The sequence below is a fragment of the Sceloporus occidentalis genome, unplaced genomic scaffold (genome assembly GCF_023333645.1).
Source record: "Sceloporus occidentalis isolate IW3139 unplaced genomic scaffold, rSceOcc1.0.p SCAF_1, whole genome shotgun sequence".
In the NCBI taxonomy this organism is placed as follows: Eukaryota; Metazoa; Chordata; class Lepidosauria; order Squamata; family Phrynosomatidae; genus Sceloporus; species Sceloporus occidentalis.
Window position 1 is genome coordinate 181629586 of NW_028316981.1, and position 23376 is coordinate 181652961.

Genomic DNA, 23376 nt, shown 5'->3' on the forward strand with positions numbered 1-23376 from the left:
GGGGTTTGACAGTGCTTTGGGAAGCGTTCTGAAAAGTATTTTCCAAATATTAGGCTCTTTTCTTACTTTTTTTTCTTACTTCTTAAAAAAATTAACTTAAATGTACGAGAAAAATAATTATCATTGTAGCAAAGGAATTTAAATAAAATATAGTTAATTACTGGGGAGAAGTTTGCAACACGTTACAGAACAAATCCCTTTTAAAACTAACTTTCAAGCTTTATACACCTAATAGTGGATTATGGAATTTGTCATGGAACTGCACTACACTTGTCTCAAACTGGTGGTATAGATATGTGGCCTAAAAGTGGATTGAACTGCACTCTCAACACTGAGATCATAATTTGTAATAATAAAAGAGTACATATGCATATATTTGTCTGTGCTATACCTCCAAGACAATGTAAAACCTGGCCTGGATTATAAGGCGCCCTGGAGTATGTGACACTTATTTTTTGTTTGTTTGTTTGTTTTTAAAGTAAATTAATTAATTTAATTTATGTAGCCTGCCATGTCATCTTCCGATACAAGGTGGGAAATCTGCCTTAATCATGAGAAACAAAAACCCTTGGAGATTCATTTCTCCATAGTTCCTCCAGATAGCTCCATGCTGGAAATGACAACTGAGGATTGAAGGGTGTGGATAACCCGTGCAAAACTGTACTTACTGCTAGTATTTAAAATTAACTTGTTTTTATACTGCTTTCCAGTACACAAAGTACTTTATGCTTTTTCTCCTGTTTATCCTTCACATTATGTGATAAATTAGACTGGGAGAAAGTCCGTCTCTTCTCCCAGAGCTTCTGTATTCATAATTTTCAAAGGATCCTCTTTTATGTCACCAAGCTCCACATGTCTTCAGAGATCTCTTTCCCACTGTTTAGATATTTAGGTATAACATGTACCATTAAGTTTAGAAATGCATCAGTGGTTCCATAAGGCTTCATGCAGGAGGTATGCTTCCTGGCGGGCCAATCTTCCAAATACGTTAGTGCTACATATAATATCAGTTTATTTCAATGTCTTGTTTCCATGCTTTAAAAGGCTTCTGCTGCCTTTTAGAAGATGAAGGCCAAAACATGGCAGTCCTGTTGCCAGCAACCTGTGGTTCAGGCAGAAGCTGTTCTCTCATCTGAAAGTACAAAAGAGGTTATTATGCCACTATTCAGCAAATGCTTTAGGCAATGCTACATATTGTGATTGCTGCAGGAAACATTTGCATTTTCTGCAGCAAACATGTAGAGCAAAGAGGAGTGAAAAAAGACTTTTTAGATTTTAGCAATTTATCACACAAGAGGGAAGTGCCCAAATCCTGTGGATAAATGGGGTTTAAACCTGGGAATATCCCGCAACAGCAGGATTGTTTTCAGATGACGTTGCATGGCTCGGGCATTAATGTGACATTAATCTGTGCAGAAAGCCGCAAAATCATGCCACTTTTTAACTTCGGGAAAAAGCGGTGCCGTTTTGTGGTTTTTTGCATGGGTTAATGTCAGGTTAATGTCAAAATCACCTGACATGTCTGAAAGCAATCCTGCTCTTGTGGGATATTCCCAGGATTTAAACCCCGTTTATCCACGAGATTTGGGCACTTTTCCTCTCATGTGATAAACTCCTTAGACACCAGCTCCCACAGTCTCTCCTAAGGCTAAGACTGATGGGAGTTCCAATCCAATGAGATCAGGAGGGCTGAACATTCCTCACTCCTGACGTAAGGTGTAGAAGCAAAATAGTAATGTATGCATCTAGCATACTTAACTGAATCCTGTTTCCCCCATATATTTGCATGTACATTTTACTTTCAAATGATATGCTTGTTGTGCAAAACACAAGATTCCTAACGTAATGGAAATAAGACCCTGGAACAAAGGGGAGAAGCTGCCCTTGCATTGCCTTCTGGTTCAACAGGAAATTTAAGGAGGTATTGCATACCTCTTTGCATTAATTACTGACAATATGTTTGTAAGTTAAATGTGGTTGACATCCTGTACTAATTTATGTAGGAGCTGGCCTCATTTAGTGCAGTGGTCTTACCCCTGGGTAGTCATGTAGAGGATTAGTCTCTCTTTCCAACTGTCTAGGCCACTTTAGTAACCAGAGTTAAAGGCAGTCTTAATATTCTATTGTGAAAACACACTATTGTCTATATTAAGATCAAATATACTCCCCCATTCTTCATAGCGCTCATCAAAACTCATAATCATACACTTATTAGCTCTGAAATGAGGCTCATTGGGAATTTATGGCATTTATTTCCAAGTGAGCAGGTGGAAGATTGCAATTGAAAAGTAAACGCAAAATAACAGTTATATTTGTTTGCATCCGTCAGTGAATCTTCCAACATTTTTGCCTTCTGAATTTATTTAGCTTTGTATCATAGTGCCTTCTTCCATATTTCAGATCTCCCTTCTGTTTGAGTGCCCCCAACAACCCACACGAAATTTTGAAAAAGTATGTTTTAGCAGTTCCAGTCTCTTTATTACATATGAGTTTATAATTTACCTTTCTACATTTCAGCATTGACATGGATTTTATTATTGACTATTCTCATGATGTTTGTTAATTTGGGGCTGGAAGAAGGAAGGCTTGAGGAAATATTTCACTGAATGCACTTTGCTACTATTTTCAATATAATTTAACACTGCTGATAACAATCACAATAGCAAAAAGTTTCTCTCTTTCTCCCTGTGATGTTTTATCCTTGACTTTCCATTCCCAGTGCTGAAATTTAGATGATTGCTGTTCAGAGAAGGGCTACTTTCACTACTCTATGAAGTGCCAAATGTGTTGTGTACCTTCAAGTTGTTTGCAATTTATCAACATCCCAAGACAAACCTATCATGAGGTTTTGTTGGTAAAATTTGTTGGCAAGATCTGAGGCTGAGAGCCTGTGACTTGCCCAAGGTCACCCAGTGGTTTCTATGGCTGAGTGGGGATTTGAACCCTGGTTTCAGAGTTGTAGTCCTGCTCTCAAACCACTACACTACACTGGTTCTTGAAGTGTCAAGTGCATTACCTTAATTTGATATATTGTTATCTGTGGCATAGTGGTTTGAGTATTGGATTCAGACTCTGGAGACCACGGTTCAATTCTCAGCTTGGCCATGAAACCCATTGGGTGACATTGGCCAAGTCACATGCTCTCAGCCTCTGAACAAATCTTGCCAAGAAAAACCCAAGATAGGTTACTCTTAGGTTTTCCATAAGTCAGAAGCAACTTGAAGGCTCACAACAACAACCACAACAACAACATCCTTGCTTGTTCCATTGCATGGTACATCACACAGACAAAGTCAATCACAACTAAGGGAGAGATGCAGGGAAAGAACACCACTGGAAAAAAACATCAGAGAGAAACTGGCAATGCACTGAACTGTGATATATCTAATGAATAAATATATAAAGAAAGACTTATTATATCTAATGGGGAATAGCTTATTTCCAAGAGAGTTTCTACAGACAGTATGCTGTGTTGCTGCAACCACTAAAGTATGGACTATTATCTAGGATTTGTGGAAATAAAACCCAGAATCAGAGTTGTGAAGATCAGAAAGAGCACAATTTTACTTTTTGTGGAACCATGTGCCATCCTCTGCTAGTGGAAACCCCTTCACTGCAGCAGAGGTTGTTAGCACCTGAGGAAGTATATAGACATAAGCTGGGATATATAGCTTTCTAATCACTTGGATTGTGTATTTAATGTGCAGTGTGCAGTGTGGTCACTGTATATCAGTGCTTCTCAATTATTTTCTGTCATGCCCCCCCCCCGGAAGAAGAAAACATTTCATGCCCCCCCGCTACTGTAAATAGTATCATTTGCCTATAAAATTGTTATAAGTACACCTCTGCATAACAGAGCCTCGCGCCCTCCTTTACGGAGCCTCGCACCCCCCCCTGGGGGGCCCGCCCCACTATTTGAGAAAGGCTGCTGTATATAAACAATTCATTATTATATACATGTTATATATTTATTCTTTAGATATATCACAGTTCAGTGCATTGCCAGTTTCTCCCTGATATTTTTTCAGTGTTGTTTGTGAAACCTTCCTGTTGTGTTTGTTTGGGAAAGAACACCAGGGAATGCTGGAAAATGGGAGTTGTGCTCCAGTGTTCTTGTGGAACAAAACGTATGTTAAGCTGTGTTGTCATAAGAAGGCTTTTTTATTTGTTCTGTTTATGCTTTTCAGGTAAAACCCTTCTTCGCGTACTGTAAAATTACAAGGTTTATACTTTTATTGGCAAGTGTTATACAAATTTATTTTTTAGAAAAAGTTTTACATTAAAAAAACGCTTAACAAACCATCAACGTACACTTTCACAACTAGGATCAGATGTTTTACTGTGGCTTTGAGAACACTAGCATGGAAAAGCAGCATGCATGAAAATGCCAGTACAGTATAATTAAAAGCACACAAAAGGTATAAGGGGCAGGTGGTAGTAGTGGATTCAGCCTTTGCATTTAAAAAGAATGCCAGCTTGGAGTTGGCTTGCACAACCAGAAGGTGTCGCTGGTTCCTTCAATAACACTGTTCTCTGCCTCCCATAATAATTTTTGCTGCCGTCATCATGCCATGGGAGCAGATCAGCAATAACGTCACCTGTGGAAATTGCAAGCTTGGCTGCCCATTTAAGCCATCAGCCAGAGAGATTTAGGCTACAACAGTGGATGCTAAACAGGGATGATACAGTACTGTTCTCTTTCTGTAGCCAAAGAGAACTGCAAGTATTTTTTTTTAAAAAAGAAGAAGAGATTTTTGGTTATTTGAAATTGGCCTAGTTTGAATTATACTAATTTGGATTTATATTTATTTTTTAATAGTCATCCAGGCTACTTTTGCATCCTCTCCCATCCTCATTTATGGCATTACAAAACAAATGTGAACTACAACTCCTAGCATGCCTTGCTTTGTTTCACCTGCTGTCATTTCCTTTTGAGAGGAGAGCCAGTTGCCTACAACTTCCAGAGAGCCTTGCAGGATGAGCTTTGATGTTTTCCTTAACCCTCTGTTCACCGCTTCACTCTTTGAGTGTAAAGACTGAGGAGTTTATCAAACAGGAGGAAATTCTCTTAAATTCGAATGAAAAGAAAGTGGGGCCAGAACGCATTCACTTAAAGTCACTAGTTTAGCGCAATTACGTGAATGCGCACTGCATTCAAACTGGCTCCCCATTGCCCGAAAATAGCTTGCCATTGCCTCAAATTGCATGTGGCATTCTATCACGCAATAACGTGAAACCACATGATTGCGTTCGGACTGACTTCCCATTCCCTGAATTTGCGTGTGGCCGTCTATCATGCGATAACGTTAAACCCCATGATTGCGTTCAGATTGCCATTGGATTATACTTCCAATTCCCCTTGTCTGATAAACTCCTGAGACTACATCTGCATTGAAGAAATAATGCAGTTTGACATCCTAGACAATGAGGAAACAGAAATAGTAAAAGAATTCCCATACCTGGGATCGAACATTGATTGAAATGGAGATTGCAGTCAAGAAATCATAAGAAGACTAAGAATGGGGAGGGCAGCTATGAGAGAACTAGAAAATATCCTAAAATGTAATGACATACAACTGAGCACGAAAGTTAGAATCATACAAGCCATTGTATTCCTTATGACCATGTATGGATGTGAGAGCCGGACAGTTAAGAAAGTGGATAGGAAGAGAATTAATTCATTTGAGGTTATGTGGTGCTGGAGAAGAGTGTTGAGGCTCCCATGGACAGCCAAGAAGTCAAACAAATTGGTCCTAGAGCAGATCAGACCAGAAATCTCTCTGTAAGCCAAGATGACTAGACTGAGGCTGTCGTACTTTGGCCACATCGTAAGGAGGCACGACTCACTGGAAAAAACAATAATGCTAGGAAAGGTGGAGGGAAGCAGAAATAGAGGAAGTGCATATGCTAGATGGATGGACTCTATTAAGGAGGTCATGGGTATGAATTTGCAGGACCTGAGCAGAGCAGAGGAGCATAGGGAGTCTTGGAGATGTCTCATCTACAGGGTCGCCATGGGTCAAGATCGACTCGAGGGTGGATAACAACAACAACAACAACAACAACAACAACAACAAAGCTGTGTTAGCCAGTAAGGCCCAACTATGTGCCTTCAGGAAACAAGAATGTATTGCATCTAGGTGAAATACCCAGTTGTTATGTACTTTTCACGCTGACAGTATGTTTAAGTAATTAATGTCTCGTAGTCAGTTAATGTCTAATACTGAGATGGCTCATTTTCAGGGGAAAAGAAACACTCTTGTTTTCTTTTTGCATAAAATTGCAGGTTTTTTTGTTTTGTTTGTTATTGCCAGCTCTAGCAAACAGGATTTTCAAAACATATGACATTTCAATTATTTAATAGTATGTATTTTCAAAACATATCAGGTCACATATCAGTGGCCAATAAGATGGTGGGGACAGAGACAGGGAAACTCTACTACAGACTCACAGTAGTACAGATCTAAGCATCTTTTTGTAAAACTCACTTGTTAGGGTAGGCCACTGGGGCTCAGGGTTATAAAAGGAAAAGATGCACCAATTTTAATTAAATTTCATGAATTTTTATTCCAGAGATACTCTTTTTCTCAATGCCTGGCTCGAAGCCATCCCCTTCTCCAGTCCCCAAGAACATATTGCAGCCTTCCCCAAGAAAAGACATTCAGAACCGCCCATCAGTGCTGAAATGTGCTGGACCATACAAGCAGCAGGTAAGTCCCAAGGCATAACATTGAGGGACAGTTGGTCCACTCTTGGCAAATGTCAAGAGGCTGTTAGGGTCAGGCTGCTATTATTTTACATGCCAACTGCTGCACGTATCTTGTATGCTGGCAAATGGAAGAGAAAAGATTGTTCAGATAGTAAAGAATGGTTGTTAAAACCATTAATGGTATCAAAATAGATAATAATAATAATAATAATAATAATAATAATAATAATAATAATAATAATATCTATTTTGATACCATTAATGGTTTTAACAACCATTCTTTACTATCTGAACAATCTTTTCTCTTCCATTTGCCAGCATACAAGATACATGCAGCAGTTGGCATGTAAAATTATTATTATTATTATTATTGTAGCCTGCCTCTCCCCGGAGGATCGAGGCGGGTTAGAATCAAAATAAAACATAGTAAAATAACAACACAATCCCTAATCCACAATTTAAAATACAACAGCATAAAAATCAGTTATTAAAATCACAATAAAAATTAACTTACATATTTATTAAGAGGAGAATCATGGGAGAAACATAAATTAGATTAGAAAGCCTTAATAATATTTTTACAAAAAGTATGGGAGGATAAAGTTATTTCAGGGTTGATATAAAAAGGAATTTCCTAAAGTATTAACAACAAGATAGAGTAATGTTAGATTTTGTGTTACGATTGGCCCGAAGCAGACAGGCAAAAAGCACTGGCTTTGGGCCGTGTTGGGGGCATGGCATACAGAAGACACATGTCCCTGGATTAGCGAGAAGCTGCTCTGGGGCAGCCTAAGGCAGCCTGAAGCCGGCTAAAAAAAGAGCAGCAAAAAGCCAGAGTCCATTCCAAATCACTGATCTTTTTCACCCCATTGAGAGATAAAGTAGGGTGAAGAATTTATTGTTTTTAGATGGAAAAAAAAAAGAAGTTGGAAAGCTATAAAAAGAAGTCAAGTAAGGAGTTCAGGAAGTCTGTGTTGTATTGTTTTGTTATGCTTTGCTTTGCTTTGTTCTGTGTTTGGTATATGGTTACATGGTTTGTTACATGGTGTTTGTCTGAATTTCGTATGACGTTGATTTTAATGTATAAATAAAAAATGAATTAAAAAAATATTACGGCAGAGCTCCTTTCCTCCTTCCTAGGTGCATTCGTCATTGATGCTGAGCCAGCCAAAGTCCATCACCACTTCTCAAGACAAACAAAACCGAATAGTGCCAATCCAGCAGGTATTCCTAGGACCCCTAAATCTTTCAAGAGCTAGGGGGAGTATATGAACCAGTCAATATAAGTACTTTCAGAAATCTAGAATTCCAAGATATGGTAGCTAGAAATCTACAGTGCATTTAATTTCTTTTAAATATTTTAACCCTCCTTCTTTGCTAGCGATAATTTCCTAGTTATTAAAGTAATATAAAGAAAAAAGTTATATAACGAAACATTCTGAGCAGAAAATATATGATGCATGGGCCTCCTCATATTATATCGGATTAAAAGGGTATCACTGTCCTGTTTGGCAGGTATCAGAGTTGTTCTGTTGTAGGCCTCCTCAAGTCAAAAATATAACACTTCTTCCAGTTAAACAATCTGCTTAGCATCAGCTCAAGAATAAGTAGCTGAAAACAAATCTCTCCTTTATTCTTCTCAGGTCATCCTCACAGACAGCAGTCAACAGGTATCTCTTCTTTCTGGGATGTTATCACAGGATGTCCAGCCAGCAGGTCCAGGCCTTAACCCATCTTCTTGTAAGTAAAAGCAGGGGAGAAAAGTTGGCATTGGTCAGCATGGGTGCTTCCCTGCTTACCCTTCTTCTCTTCCCTGTCTGGCTTAGTTGCAGGGATTAACACTGAAAAATGTGGTCGGTCTCACTCTCTTCCCACAAGCCACTCCAAAGAGAGGTCCCCTGAGAAGCCGTTAGTTGTGGACACCACCCTTTACTTCCACAGTCCTGTGGAAAGGTGAGCATATATATCTTCTTCTCTTTTCCCCTGCCTAAAGCATGCTTTCTTGTAACAAAAGCACCAGTTGCCTTTAAAAAACAAAATGTTCAGGTGAGGGGCTGTGCACGTTTTCAGATTTCTCTTGCATCTGTGTTTACAAACAACCCCACAGCATTTTATCGATATTTGAGATTGGATCACAGGTTGAGTCTGCTATTAGGCAGAGTAAGGCAACTATGTCAGGCAGTAGGCAGAGTAAGGCAACTATGTCAGGCAGTAGGTGCTCAAGGGTTATGGGGAGAGGAATAGTGGTAAGGTGCCACACAGCTTATTTCCCTGGGTACTGTTGCAGGTGGTGTTAAAGTAAGAATCAACTTCTGATCCAGTTGGCTTCTGTACTTAGAAAGTTCCAGATAGGAGTCTTGTTTGATCCTTTGCCTCAGGCTCGGTGTGCATGGGTCAGAATACTCTGGGAGCAGCCTGGAGTATTCTGGCCCTGGAATTGCCCCAACATCCCCCTGTTACTTGGAGCTTTCTGTAGAGATGGCAGGCAGCTGTTGTGATAATATATGTCTGTTTACAGGATGAAATCCCAGCTGGTTTGGTTCCAACCTTCAGCCGTTCCCAAACCAACTGAGATTTGTGGGGCATGTGATAAATTGGAATCCCTCCATTTATTAGAGGACTTCTTCCCAGATAACAAAAGGTTAAATGTTGGGGGAGGTACATTTTAATGAGGGTTTACATCACAGCTGATGAGATGGCATTTGTCCAATGAGATGGGGAGTTAGGAGAAGTACAAATCTTTGAGATGGTTCTGAGAGAGAGATTTTAGAAAGCCTGGATGCAACACGAGGCTTTTGGTCTGTCTGTCTGTTTGCCTGCCTGCCTGTTGGCTGATGGTTTCTGGATCTCCTGAGGCAGACTATGACAAAGCCCAGGCACCTAGCTAAACAGAAACATGAAGGACTACAATTCTCATCGGAGCTGTGAGTAAGATTAGGAACATGTACTAGTCGGTGGTGTTAGGATTTTTGCTTGTTCTACTGGCTTGGCCGAAATGACTGTACTCTGTAACTTGCACTTTCTGTTTGTGTCCGGAGGCCACGTTGGTCCTTCATCTTGTGATATCCTTTTGCTTTTAAACTCTTTTAGTTAAAATAAAGCTTTTCTTTCTAGTACTCTGCCTCCTTGCACTCTTTTTTATGTGCCTTGGTTTGGCTAGTTGTTTCCTACGTTGGCAAGGGAAAGTATCTGTGAAATCCCCCAGCAAAGTCCCAATGTGTTGCTAAGGTGGAGGAGGGTAATTCATCGGGTGATGGCAGCAAGGTTGTTTTTAGATAAAAAGGTGGTCTGAAGGGGTGCCATTCAGCTCAACAGGAGTAGAGGGGGCATATGGAGAACCTTCACAGCTGTGCTGCCTGGCATGGCTGCTGTTAGCACACATCACTCCTTCTGAGGTCAGAACAAGGCACTCAGCCATGTGCTTGAGGCTAGGCATCTCATTTTTGTTCTCAGAAGGAGCAATGCATGGTGGCAGAGCGGAACGCTCATGTGAATAGCCGTTGTAAACAGGTGCCTGGTGTTGCAGCGGGGGGTCTAGATCTGGGAAATGTAACTTTGAAATAAATGTTTTAACAGTGTTATAGAGCAGGTTCATTGCTGAACTGGCTGAATGTCATCTGGACTATTTGCACCAGAACCACGGGATTGGGCAGTGCATCATCTGGACTCCCCGCCAAAAGGATATGGGAGATGTTTTATTTGGCCTATGCATACAGGGCCTCAGGCATCAAAATATTTTGTGCTTGCCTAACATGCAATTTATTCTGGAATTGCCTCTATCTGTGTCTAACTCAATAGTTCCACGTATTTATTAGCCTCAAAACATAAAATCATTGCTTGTACATTTAAAGAAAAGTGGGACTATGGCTTCTAGCTGTGGCCTACCCCACCCAAATATCCTCACTATTTAATTAAAGTAATATCTTGCTTTTCTCCCACCATAGGATTCAAGGCAACTCACAACCTTTTAAAACAGTGATTCCCAAAGTGGGTGTTACATCACCCTCTGGGTGTAGTGGGAAGATCTGAGAGGGCGGTGAGGGGAAAAGGGGCAGCAGAGGGGCTTTCAGTCAAAGTATTGGTGGCAAGAAAGACAAGGGGAACCAGCAACCTTTAGGACCATAATGAGGATGAGGGTTGCATGAAACATCTTTTTAGGGTCCCTGAAAAAGACTTCAATTTTGGAGTGGGATGCAGAAGGAATCCAGGGATTCTTCCTCCTCTTGACTCCCAAAGCAGGAGGCTTGTGACAACAAGAGAAAGCAATCTCCAACTTCTGAAGCAAAAAGCAGAATTGACACGACAGTCTTCTGCTTTGGAACTTAAGAGGAGGAAGAATCTCTGGATTCCTCCTGCATCCCACTCATGAAGCTGGAGGCCCTCATGTTAATGACAGACAGCAGCCTTCCTCACACACAGTTTACTCCCTGACCCTCCTGCCTGCCTCATGGATGGAGCCAGGCCATACCAGGAGGATGGAGGAACCCAGTCCTGCCATATCTACTCTTTTCCCACAGAGTGTTTGAAGTTCAGAGGGCAAACAAAGGAGGTCCCTTGTTTGCCCCACTTTCTGGCCAAACCTTCTCTTCTGTGCAGCTCCTTATGTCTCACAAGGGACATTAATGCTATGCCCTGTTTCTTCAAAAATACAGACATTTAGGGAGCAACAGTGGCGTTGTTAGGGTGGTGGTTGTAGTGTAACTCGGTGTGGTCCTCATCCTGCACACTCCTTGCCACAAAGCCGGTATGGATGAGCGATATCTCAGTTACTGCTTAAGCAGCTACTGGGTTGCTACTCCTAGAGTGACTGACTGGCAAAGGGAGCATCTGCCTAGATCTGTTGCTTTGAATGTGCAGTAGAATGATATGCCTAATATCAAGAAATACATTGGGGTTGTGGGAGTGGGCACTAGGGTTTTCACCCAAGAGGAAAGGGGATGGTAACCCAAAAAGATTTTGGGATCACTGATTTAAAATGAATACAAAATTTTTTAAAAACTTAAAAGTTGAGTTCTGTTTAAAATACACAGATTAACAGAGTTTTAGAAGCCTGTTTAAAATATATTAAAAGAGAAACATAATGCCCCACCATTAAAAGTTTCTCTGCCCAAATAAAGCTTTTGTATGCCTAAATAAAAAGGCATTTGCCTGTCAGTGAAAATACAGCAGGCAGGGGAACAACTCGACCACCTGTGGAAAAGAGTTCCACAACTTGGGAGCAGTTACCAAGAAGACTTTTTCCTGCATCCTCACCAAACATGCCTGTGAGGATGGTGGGACCAAGAGAAAGCCCTCCTTCACAGATCTTAAAGCTTGGGAGGTTTATATGGTGCTGTAGCCTACATTTCAGAAGAAGAAACTGGCAAAACCACATTTGAGGGTTCCTTGCCTAAGAAAACCCTATGAAATTCACAGGGTCATCATAAGTCAACAGGTGATTTGAAGATGGATGGGCAGTCAGAGACACATATACACTTTCAAATAATTTGGACTCAAGCTGTGATATACTCTATTTCAGATGTAGCCAAACTTCTGGGGGTTTGGGAAAGCACCCTGGATCCCCTATCCATTGAAGGCTGTGTAATGAGGGCTGAATAGAGTGAAGCAGATGAGAAGGGCACAAAAGCAAAGCTTGGATAACCATGACCATCCCAGTGTCCTGCAAATAAAACTGATTTCCTTGAAGGAAGACAGTCAATTTTAGTTTCACATGAACATAAGAAGAGCCATGTTGGAGCAAACCAAAGGCCTGTCTAGTCCAACATTTTGTTGCCACAATGGCCAAGCAAATGCCTCTGGAAAATCCACTAGCAGGACATGAGTACAACTGCATCTTATTTCTTTCTCTCCCCCACCACCCTGCAAGGCTGACATGCATGTGATATATAGCCATCCTGAATAGTAGCCACTGATAGCTTCATCTTTCATGAATTTATCTAGTCCCTTTCCAAAGACACCCAAGTTGGTCAACACAATTGCATCTTGTGGTAGAAAATTGCACATTTTCACCAGGTGCTGTGTGAACGAAACAGTGCCTTGTGCAAAGATTTGAACTCTATGTTCTATAAAAGGCAGTACTTGCTGAGGGACTGTGCAGTGCCTGACCTCCACCAGGTCCCTGACTGTAGAAGGCAGAGTGAACAGGAAGGGAAGCAACTTCCTTGGGAGTGTGGGTTTGCAAAACAGGTACTTGGGATTTTTTCAAGCGGTCATAACTGATGCCTGCCTTCTCTTCAGAGCTACAGCCCGGGAGCACAGAGGGGGCCATACTGAATGGCAGATGCAAGAGGAACTGGTGCGTAAGTTGGAGGATCAGGTAAGGACAACCTCAGCTAGGAAAGAACAAAGGCACACTTAAGAGCAAAGCCATATATTCTGATACCAGTTTTGAATGATTGCAATGCAAAAACAACAACACCAAAAAACAACAAAAACATATTAAGGAAAATGTTAAAAGTAGTGAGTTTGGGGAAGATTAAAAACAGATAAATAAGGATTATGTGTCCCTAGAGTCTATAGAAATCACGCTGAGAGGTGGGAGTGATGACCAGAAGACCAGATAGGATGGAATGGTAGAATGGCTGAGAAAGGACATAGTAAGAGAAGCAGAAAGGCATCCATTGATGCTCTTGCACTCCTATAGTCCTCTGCCTCGCTCTCTGAGCAGTATCCTCTTTTGCATGATTCCTTCCCCCATGTGGTCACTGGGACATGAAATTTACAATGTATTTCTAGCCTAGGTGTAAAGGATGTGATCAAGGGTAGAATGTGCCTTTCTTGGCGTCTCTTCCTAAGATAGTAGGTGGCACATCTAGATCATGCATAAGGGACCCTGGGGCCAAAACCTGCTATGTGATTGCTGAGCTAACTAGAACTCATTTGAGAGTTCCTTCCCAGCTTTCAAACATGGAATGCTTCTTCATTCTTAAAAATGCATCTCCTAAAGCAGGGGTCGGCAACCTCCGGCCCGCGGGCCGGATGCAGCCTGCGGAGGCCTGCTGACCGGCCCCTGGCTGCTGTTGCTGCTGCCACCGCCGCCACCCGTCACGGCTTTTCGCCGCTCTGGGCACCGCCATTTTGGGTGGCAAAATGGTGGCGAAGTCTCGCGCGACCTTCCCCGCCATTTTGGGCAAAAAAATGGCGTTGCCCATAGCCCCAGAGGCCGCTATGGGCGCCGCTATTTTGCCACGAAAAGCTGCGGCGGCGAAAAGCTGCGGCGGGCGGCGGCGGGCCTCTAGGAGGCCCGCTGCCGTCTCTGGGGCCCTCCAGGAGGGCTCCGAGGGTGGCAGGGGGCCTCTGGGGGGCCCTTTGCCATCTCTGGGGCCCTCCAGGAGGGCTCCGAGGGTGGCAGGGGGCCTCTGGGGGGCCCTTTGCCGTCTCTGGGGCCCTCCAGGAGGGCGGCAGGGGGCCTCTGGGGGGGCCTTTGTTGTCTCTGGGGCCCTCCAGGAGGGCTCCGAGGGTGGCAGGGGGCCTCTAGGGGGCCCTTTGCCGTCGCTGGGGCCCTCCAGGAGGGCTCCGAGGGCGGCAGGGGGCCTCTGGGAGGCCCTTTGCCGTCGCTGGGGCCCTCCAGGAGGGCTACGATGACAGCAGGGGGCCTCTGGGGGGCCCTTTGCCGTCGCTGGGGCCCTCCATGAGGGCTCCAACGGTGGCAGGGGGCCTCTGGGAGGCCTGGTGCCGTCGCTGGGGCCCTCCAGGGGGCCCTCCAGCACTGGCAGCCCCCACCAGTTTTTTTGCTGGTCTCTGACGGGGCCTGGGGCCCCGTCAGGGGCCAGCAAAGATGGGGAGGCCTGGCCCCCAGAGGGTGGAAGCTCCGCCCCCGGCATGTGGCCCGCCCCTGGAGGGTGGAAGCTCCACCCCCAGCATGCAGCCCCGCCCCGGAGGGTGGAAGCTCCACCCCCAGCACGTGGCTCCGCCCTGGAGGGTTGAAGCTCCACCCCCGGCTTCGGCCCCCCAGTCGCCTGAGGGACAGCAACCCGGCCCCCGGCTCAAAAAGGTTTCCTACCCCTGTCCTAAAGCTTAGATTCTTGTAATAAGAGCTTTAAATATGCTGATAGTATCGTTGGCCCAATGCATGGAATGCAACCGTCTTGAGAACTTGAAAATTAATTTGTTCCTCAGTGGGAAAGAAGTTTGCTACTCTAGATATAGATTTGAGAAACTGAATGTGTTTTTTTTCTTTGCCTCCATGATCTCTAGCTGGCACAAGAGAAGCAGAGATTGTATCTTATGCGAGCAGAACTAGCATCCAGCTCCCAATCACAGCATCCGTATGCACCAGAGCTAATCCTCTCACCCCAGAGCAAAGACTCAAGGAGTGAGTTCCCCTTTTCTAACCACCATGAAGTCCATAGTAGTGCAGGTAAGAGATTAATTCACTAGGGATGGGGAAAAAATAATTGAATGCTGAAGGGAAAACAACAACAAAGGGTTTTTCCAGTGCCTGAAAACCCCAAGGAGAATCCTCTTCTTTATCTACTGGTAGAGAATTGTTCATTCTTCCTTGCAGAAACAAATAGTTTGGCACAGTAAGTTCCTTTCACTCACAGGGATTGGGGGGCTGGGATTCTGTTCCCACCATTTGTTTTGTGCACCAGATGCAAGGTTACTCAACATAAGGCACAAGCCAACACGGGCATGTGACAACTTAAAAGAATGTTGCCTACCTCTGAGGGAAGAATGAAATTACAAGACGTCAGACCATACAGGCCTGAAACTTCCAGATCCATTTACCAAAATCTACATATAGTTTATTCTTATTTGCCCATGTGGGATATGGGATTTCATGGCCAATTGCATTGATATATGTTTTGTTGGTCTTAAGTCAACTCCAGCTTAAGGCAACCCTCTCATAGGGTTTTCTTTGCAAGATTTATTCAGGAGCGGTTTGCTATTCTCTCCCTCTTTGGTAAACAGAGTATATGACTTGCCCAAGATCAACCAGTGAGTTTCTGTGGCTGAGTGATTATTTGAAACCTGGTCTCCCAAAATCCTACTCCAACACTCAGACCACAACACCACACTCACTTGTCTACATACCACTGTGTTGTTGTGTACCTTCAAGTCATTTCCTACTTATGGCATCCCTAAGGCGAATCTGACAAGGGGTTTTCCTGACAGAGTTTGTTCAGAGGAACCTTCCCCTGAGGCTGAGAGAATGTGACTTGCCCAAGATCCAGTGGGTTTCCATGGCAAACAGGGAATCTAACTGTGTTCTCCAGTCATAGTCCAGTGCTCAAACCACTACACTATGCTGGCTCTCATTGATGTATGGTACCTTTCCTCATTATTAGAAGTCTGCATGGTAGTAGCTGATACATCCAAATAAGGGCTATACCTGTATTTCCAGCTCCTGATAATATATCTTGCTGAAGATTTTGGCAATACTAAGCCTCAGCGATTATCCTGAGATGTATCCAGGTTCTAGATTGTTCTCCCCTCACTAATAGGACAAGAAGTTCCATTTTGCAACTAAACACATTTCCCAATACACATTTCTAGCATTCAGCTCTAGCTTAATGTCAAACTGACTCTGAATGATGGTAAGTATATGAAATCTAAGCCTCCTGCCATGTAGTTGGGATTAATTAGCTGCAAGGGACTATCCCTGAGCATATACAGGGTGCTCTTTCACACAGATCACCAGTCAGCCTTCATAGCCTCCCGCCTGATCCACAGGGAGAGGAGGAAATACAAATAAAATTTATTATTATTATTATTACAGCTCTACTGGTAAGCAATCCTACTCAGGGCTACAACTAATTTACTGGGCTTCTAAGCAGGACAAGAAGACTCCAGTGAAAGATTGCTCTTACTAACATTTTCATCCTTTTTTTCTTCACCCCAGAAAGAAACCCCAGCATGGCCATTTACAGGTACACCACTGCCCGCCCACCTTTCACATATGCTGCCCTCATTGGTTGGGTAAGTTATTGCAAAAAGGGAATAGGAAGCCCCCTGCAAATAGCACACAACTATATATTTGCATCATTTTACCATACAATCTGTTTTCCCATATATGAGTGAATTCCCCCAGCACCATTCCTGCTAGTTCATGTGGCACTGATGTTCACCTCTTCCAAGTTACAGCACAGTTCCATCCTCAGAGAAGACCTCTTCCTTTGAGGCCCTGAGGAAAGTTGCTTTCAACCTGGGTCTGTTTCCTGTAGCTGACAGCTTTCTTGGGTTCACTGCATGGCTGCCAGACCCCCCTCTCCACTTTACAAGAACAATGTTGTAGTGAAGCAGTTATCAAATTACTTGCAAGGGAAACATAGGGCAGGGAGGCAGCTGAAATTTTACATCAGTCTCACTTGGCAAAGCAGTGCCACACAGGGGCAGCTGAGTAAGAGGGGGCAACTGCAAGAAGGGCTGTCTTAGGACTTACCTACAAGGGTTATTTATTCCAATTCCCTCCAGACTCATTGCATCCTGTTTACATGATGTAGGGCCAAACACCCAAATTGGACACAGACTGTTTGCACAATGTCTGCACCCAATTTGACCTTTCCTTCCCTTAAACCTAATTTTAAAATCTTAATGTTTACTTCAGGTTTTTGGCTTTCTCCGCAGCAACGATGGGTGGCTGCCTTCCCACGTGGTGCCTGCAAGCCAACCTGGCATTGCTGCTGTTGGCGTGAGTTGCTCTGAGGTCAGAACAAGGCACTTAGCATCAACATGGCTGGACACCTCGTTGTAACCTCAGCAGTGGCACTAACAGGGATCATGTGGGAAAGAAGCCGGCTGTCATTGCTGTGAAGAGCAAGTAATGGGGGACTATGGGGCCAGAATACTCCAGGGGCAGCCCAAAGTATTCTGGCCTGAGAAGACAAACCCTTAGATCTTAACAAGCCAAGTACTCCTTTTGAGTATCAGTATCTGAGGGGCTACAGGGTATGCCATAGCTGTGTATCCCCTGGCAGTGCCACACAGGTTGCCAGAGCATAGCTCTTCAACCATGGGCAACTACTAAGTTGCCTTGAATTGTTCTGGCAACGCCACTATAGATGATCCTGGGGCCCACTTTTCAGTCTGTGTAGGACAGCTGCTAGGGGTAAAGTTTTAATGGCACTTGCAACCAGCCAGTATTAACTGACAATATTAATGTGTGTCAGGTTCTTCCAAGGGCTGTCTTACCTGTTTTCTCCTCCAGTACTATTGCATTATAATGTTATGTTTATGATTTTCAGGCTATCCTAGAATCTCCCAAGAAACAGCTCAGCCTGAATGAGATTTATCGGTGGTTCAACAACAACTTTGGCTACTTCAGACACCACATACCTACCTGGAAGGTAAGGAGGTTTTTCATGGAGGAGAGAATGTGTAGCAGTACAGGCTGTGGAGAGTGATGGGAGTGGGCAAAGTCACCTTATAGCAGGAGAGGAAAAGATAATAGGAGAGACGATGCATTGTGGAGAAGTATCTCTTGATGCATGAAAAGTCTCAAGCTTTGAAAACAGCAGCCCAGATTCTCCAGTTCAGCAGTTAAACAAAGCCATAGTGACTTTTGATTTGTATACAGCTAGTCCTCCACATTTGTGGCTTTGACTTTTGCGGTTTTGATTATTTGCAATTTTATTATGTTCTCTCTAGGAATCGCTAGGTCCTCCAGTGCAATTCTGTTAGAAGTTGATCTAGTGTTGTGCTGGAGAAACTAGAAGTTCCTAGAGAAAACACTTCTCTGGGCATTTGTATGTCCTTCAGCATGATTCTATGATCAGTTTCTGGCAGATCTTGACAATAGAGTTGCACTGGAGGACCTGGAGATTCCTAGAGAGGTATTTTCTTAAGTAAAAGAATAGTGTTTTTTAATTTCTGTTTTTCCTACATTCATGGGAGTCCTTCACCCCTAACCCCAGCAAATGTGGAGGTAACACTGTACTTTGCATAACTGGAAGCACAACTTTTTTGATCACAGACTGGAGAAGCAGGATTGGGGGTGAGAGAGACAGAGAGGTACCATGGGAAGTGGGAGAGATGTGTAGACTGAAAAAGGAAAGCATTTCAGGGACACATGTACATGTGTCAAGATGAACATTCAGAAATGTTTTGATTCTGCTTTGCCCAAAAGGCCATTTCAAATGTCAGCAGGACAGTATTAGAGACCCTCACACTTAACATGCAGATGATCCATCACTAAGGGTTTCCAGAAGCATGTCTAGGAGACAGCTTTGTCACTTGATTTGAGGAGCTGGTGTCAATTAAAATAGACTGTGCTGGGCCATGCAGACCAATGGTCTGATCCAGTACAAGACAACCCTTTTATATTTTCTTCCCTCAAACACATGGTCGTGGTCACTGAGCATGTTTCTATTAATTTCTGTAGCAAATGTTTTGTATGTTACTATTCCCAGAACACTGTGGAAGGAAGTTAAGGAGCAAACAAGGGAGACATATCAGATGGCAGTTCAAGGGGACTGAAGGCCTATTGAGAACATAAGTGAGAAGGGAGAAATGGGCATGGCAAACAGAATTAAAACTTAAGGCTGAGCCTGGCTGTGTGTGTGTTAAGGAAGCTTTAGTCCAAAAAAAATACCCTTTTCAAGCTCTGCCACAAGATCAGGGATACAGAAGGCAGCTTTGTTAACATCCTGAAGCCTTCTCAGAGACTCTCTTCAACCCACAGAATGCCATTCGACACAACCTCAGCTTGCACAAGTGCTTCGTGCGTGTGGAGAACACAAAGGGAGCTGTCTGGACGGTGGATGAATTTGAGTATCAAAAGAGAAGGAATCAGCGTTGCTCCACTTACCCATATCCATTTCTGGGGAACCATGGAGCAGCAACACTTTCTGGACAGCCATGGGATAGGACAGCCCAGCCGAGAATAGAAAGGAGCATCTATTATAGGCCAGGATCCTCCATCCCCTTTACTGTTTCCTCAGGGATTGTGAGCTGAAGAAGTGGAAGTTGGATTGAAGGGCCTGTCAGGGTGTGTCTACATGCTTGTTTTGAGCTGGCTTTCCATACTACTGAGAAGGTCTAGCTGTGCTGAACTCATCACACTCTTTTGGACTACCTCTCCCAGAATTCCCCAGGCAGCAGGGTCACTGTCCATGCTAGTTGGGAGATACTGGGAATTGTAACCCTTAAAGTCAACTTTTCTGAGATCTGCACAAAACCTATAGTTGACTCTGCTTCAAAACCAGACAGCAATATTGCAAAGGTGGAGTGATGGGATTTAGAAACGAAGGCATCCTAAAATTCATATTAGCACTAGTATTCTGCAAAAAATAAAAAGAAAGAAAGAAAAGTGATTTTATTGTTTGATTCCAAGGAGAGAAGAAATGGGTTTTGCTTGAAATGTTAAGTGGAGGAAACAGTGCCTTTTGCCTCAGCATCTGTTTCTTAAGTATACAATCTGTTTCATAAGAACAGCACAAGGGGTCCACTCTCCCCCATCCCCACCAAAAATGTGCCACACTTTGGCTCAGTTTTAGGCACTCACAATGCATAGAGAGCCTGGAAGGATGAGCGCATACTTGTTCCATATGCCCCTTCTTGTTAGAGGCACAGCAGAGTGGGAGCATGGGAGACAGAGGCCAGGCCCTCAGAAGCACCAGGCTGTGTGTATTGGAAAAGAGGCCTTCACGTGTCTTGGGAATGACTGAGCAATACTGCATTCTCCTGTTTCATGGCCCGGTAATCAACCAGAATCCTCTCCAAATTGCTCAGGGTTTTCTTGCTAGTTTCACTCTCAATCTGGAAAACATAGAGAGAGACAAGGGTGGTTTACGTTTTTGTGTATATTTGTGATGGGAGGGAAAGCTTTCATTTAAACCAGAAGCATGCCTGCACATCTTGTTACCCAGTAGACTGAACCAGCCAATTAGGCTACCTGAAAAAATGTTGAAAGGCTGCTGTGCATTAGAACCTTGAAATGACTGCTTTCACATTAAGGAAAAGGCAAAACCAACCACCAGCACACATCGTATTTCTCATCTTCAATAGTTATAAATGTAAAAATGTTATTAAAAGTGAAAACAGATGTCTCTGACAACTTTCAGGCTAAGTGACATCTGGGACAAACCTTTAGTGGTAATTCTAAAAGGAATGCTTCAGTGTCCGAAGCCCCATAAAACCCTAGTTCTCTGGCAATGTTGTGCAGCAAGTGTCAATCAAAGCCAGGACTCCAATTACTCCATTTATGATTGTGTCAAGAATCTTTTTCTAAAAAAAAATCTTGTTGCTTCTACTCCTGAACCAAGGATGCTTGTTAAATCAGACAGTATTAAACACCACCCTGCTCCCAAACTGTATCACTTGTATAACACTTCATGCTTTACAAAGTGCAGTGGATCCCAAATTCAGTTTCAGGCATGATAATTCAGATCCCACTCATTGTGGGGAAGGGCAAAAAAGCCACATCTCCTAAAAACTGGAAATCTGTTCAACCATCCACACATTTTGTCTTTGCAGCCTTAATGATGACAGATTTGCCTGTTTGCTAAATGGAAGCCAAGACTCTCAGGATGTTAAAATTTTCTCAGTACTCAGTCAATGTACAGCAAGACTGCACAAATCAACTAATGATACAGAACCAATAGTGAAGCCCAAAATATTTAGGTATGGACATTTACAAACTATCTCAATATTTATGTCATGCCAGAACTGACAAACTTTATAACAAGGAAAGAGAAGCAAGAGGAGAATCACAGTAAAGCAGAAAAGGCAGGCATTTTTTTTCTTTTTAAAGAAGGAAATGCCAAAGAGATTTTTAGAATCTGACTAAAGCATCTTATCTTTGCAGTCATCTCCTAGGATACTGAAAGACAACACAGCCCATATATCTGAGAGCCACAATAATTTCCTGTGCCCACATCCCTTGAGGTGAGCCTGACCTGCTCCTCTAAATCCCGGATTTCCCGTAGGATGGTGCCTGTGTCCTCAATAGTCTGGATCAGCTGACTGCAATTCTATGGGAGAGAGAAGATGCAGCATCAGCTGGGAAGGGTCCTGGGAAGGCTTGCAGCAGGGAAGGTAGGAGTGCTGGTGGTGGGTGACATAATTATTGCTGCAGGATGCCTCTCACCTCATGTAAGGCTGCCAAATACTTATATGCCTTCCGCACAGCCTCATCACGTTTGGCATCCTGCAGAAAGCAATGTGGAGGAGACACACAGAGAAAATTAAAGACTGAAAGGCCAGCAAATGAGAATCCCCCCATTCCCTGATTCCCATTAAGTTCTGATTCCCACACTTCACCTTGAAGACCAACTCATCAGTGACAGCAAAGGTCCTGTCTAGCTTCCCAGTGAGGCCATTAATCTCCTTCTGGAGCTCCTTGGTATCAGACAAGATCTGGAGAAGCAAAACAAAAAACAAACAAACAAACAAAAAATGAATATGAATGAATGAAATGGATAAGAAAATGAAAAATACCTTTGAAAAATGAAATTAAAAATATCTGCGAAAAAAAAGAGAAGCTTCCTAATAAGAAAAAACAGCTATAAAACATCAAATGACTAGCCTTCCAGGCTTTGAGCAAGTACTCGTCTTGGTGGTCAGCATGGCCAGGTACCTTCAGGGGTCCATAAGACAGTTGGTACTTCTGCTAACTGACAAAGCTGAAAAACATAGCTTGGTGCCATACTCTTTGGTGATCAGACATTTACACAAATGGCACACATATTCAAAGGGCTTGGAGACTATGAGGGCCCACTGTCCTAGTGACAACTGGGAGCAATGTGATTGAAATGTTGGTCTACCAACCGTTTGTCACTCAAACATCTTGGACACATGGGCTCTGATGGCATATTCACAAGTTGCAGATCTGGCCAGGAGCCTAGCCACCCAATTTTGGGAGCAGAGATGAAAACTACCACTTGTGATGATTATGAAGGCAGAGTGGTAATATTCTATCCTTTGTTATTTCTATGGACAAAATGCACTATGCTTTGTATGGCATTGTTAGAATGGAAGATTGGTATAGTTATAGACAATATGCCAGGATAACGATGATATGCTGATCTAGAGACTGTTTCTATCTCTTTGGTACAAATCAGACGACAGGAAATTGTTTTGCTGTTTCCTGATCAGGCTACAGCTAGGAAACATTTTGCCTCCTTGTGGTAAAACAGTTACAGTGCCTTATTTAGGAGATCAGAATAATTTTTAAAAAGGAGAGGCACATTCTCATGTATGGACAACCCACCCTCCATATCCACAGATTCTGTATACAATGGATTCAACTATTTACAATTTGAAAATATTCAACAACAACTACTAAAATTCCAAAAAGCAAACCCTGATTTTGCCATTTTATGTTATGGACAACATGTAAAGTCAAAGGCTTTCACAACTGGCATCCATAGCTTTTTGTGGTTTTTGGGGGGCTATGTGAAGCCCAATGCCAGCCACAACTGCTGGTGGAACATCAGGAATAAACTCTTCCAGAACATGGCCATGTAGCCCGGAAAACCCACAAAAAATAATGGACAACAATTTACTATGCCATTGGGAGCTGAGCAGCCATGGAGTTTGGTATCCACAGGGTGGGGGGTCCTGGAACCAAACCCCAGTGGATACCAAGAGCCCACTGTACATCCCTTAATAACTGTCAGCTTAAGAGCATGAAGAGCTGGCTGACTGCTGAGAAGAACTGTGGTCAATACACACATCAAAACTCACTGTTGATTGGACCAGGAGAACCATTTCACACCTCCCAAGTT

General features: G+C 43.1%; 2 protein-coding genes across 6 annotated transcripts in view; one reads left to right on the forward strand and one right to left on the reverse strand.

Annotated features, from left to right (window-relative positions):
• The window catches only part of LOC149322953 (uncharacterized), a 45762-nt gene extending 25839 nt beyond the window's left edge, over nucleotides 1-19923 (forward strand). For 2 of the 4 annotated variants that reach the window (XM_089485282.1, XM_089485290.1), the window contains 9 exons: nucleotides 6574-6710; nucleotides 7850-7933; nucleotides 8353-8449; nucleotides 8536-8662; nucleotides 12947-13025; nucleotides 14906-15068; nucleotides 16554-16630; nucleotides 17896-17997; nucleotides 19332-19923. In XM_089485282.1, coding sequence (XP_089341408.1) covers nucleotides 6591-6710; nucleotides 7850-7933; nucleotides 8353-8449; nucleotides 8536-8662; nucleotides 12947-13025; nucleotides 14906-15068; nucleotides 16554-16630; nucleotides 17896-17997; nucleotides 19332-19604 — 1122 coding nt within the window. In that variant the 5' untranslated portion in view covers nucleotides 6574-6590 and the 3' untranslated portion in view covers nucleotides 19605-19923. Of the gene's footprint in view, nucleotides 1-6056; nucleotides 6141-6573; nucleotides 6711-7849; nucleotides 7934-8352; nucleotides 8450-8535; nucleotides 8663-12946; nucleotides 13026-14905; nucleotides 15069-16553; nucleotides 16631-17895; nucleotides 17998-19331 lie in introns of those variants that run through there. The other 2 variants (XM_089485294.1, XM_089485302.1) reach the window with 2 other exon arrangements.
• A 27-nt stretch (nucleotides 19924-19950) lies between these two features.
• Nucleotides 19951-23376, reverse strand: part of LOC149322954 (coiled-coil domain-containing protein 22-like) — a 31891-nt gene continuing 28465 nt past the window's right edge. For both annotated transcript variants that reach the window (XM_089485269.1, XM_089485276.1), the window contains 4 exons: nucleotides 21911-22006; nucleotides 21738-21797; nucleotides 21547-21621; nucleotides 19951-20407 (listed from right to left, as the gene is read on the reverse strand). In XM_089485269.1, coding sequence (XP_089341395.1) covers nucleotides 20294-20407; nucleotides 21547-21621; nucleotides 21738-21797; nucleotides 21911-22006 — 345 coding nt within the window. In that variant the 3' untranslated portion in view covers nucleotides 19951-20293. The remainder of the gene's footprint in view (nucleotides 20408-21546; nucleotides 21622-21737; nucleotides 21798-21910; nucleotides 22007-23376) is intronic.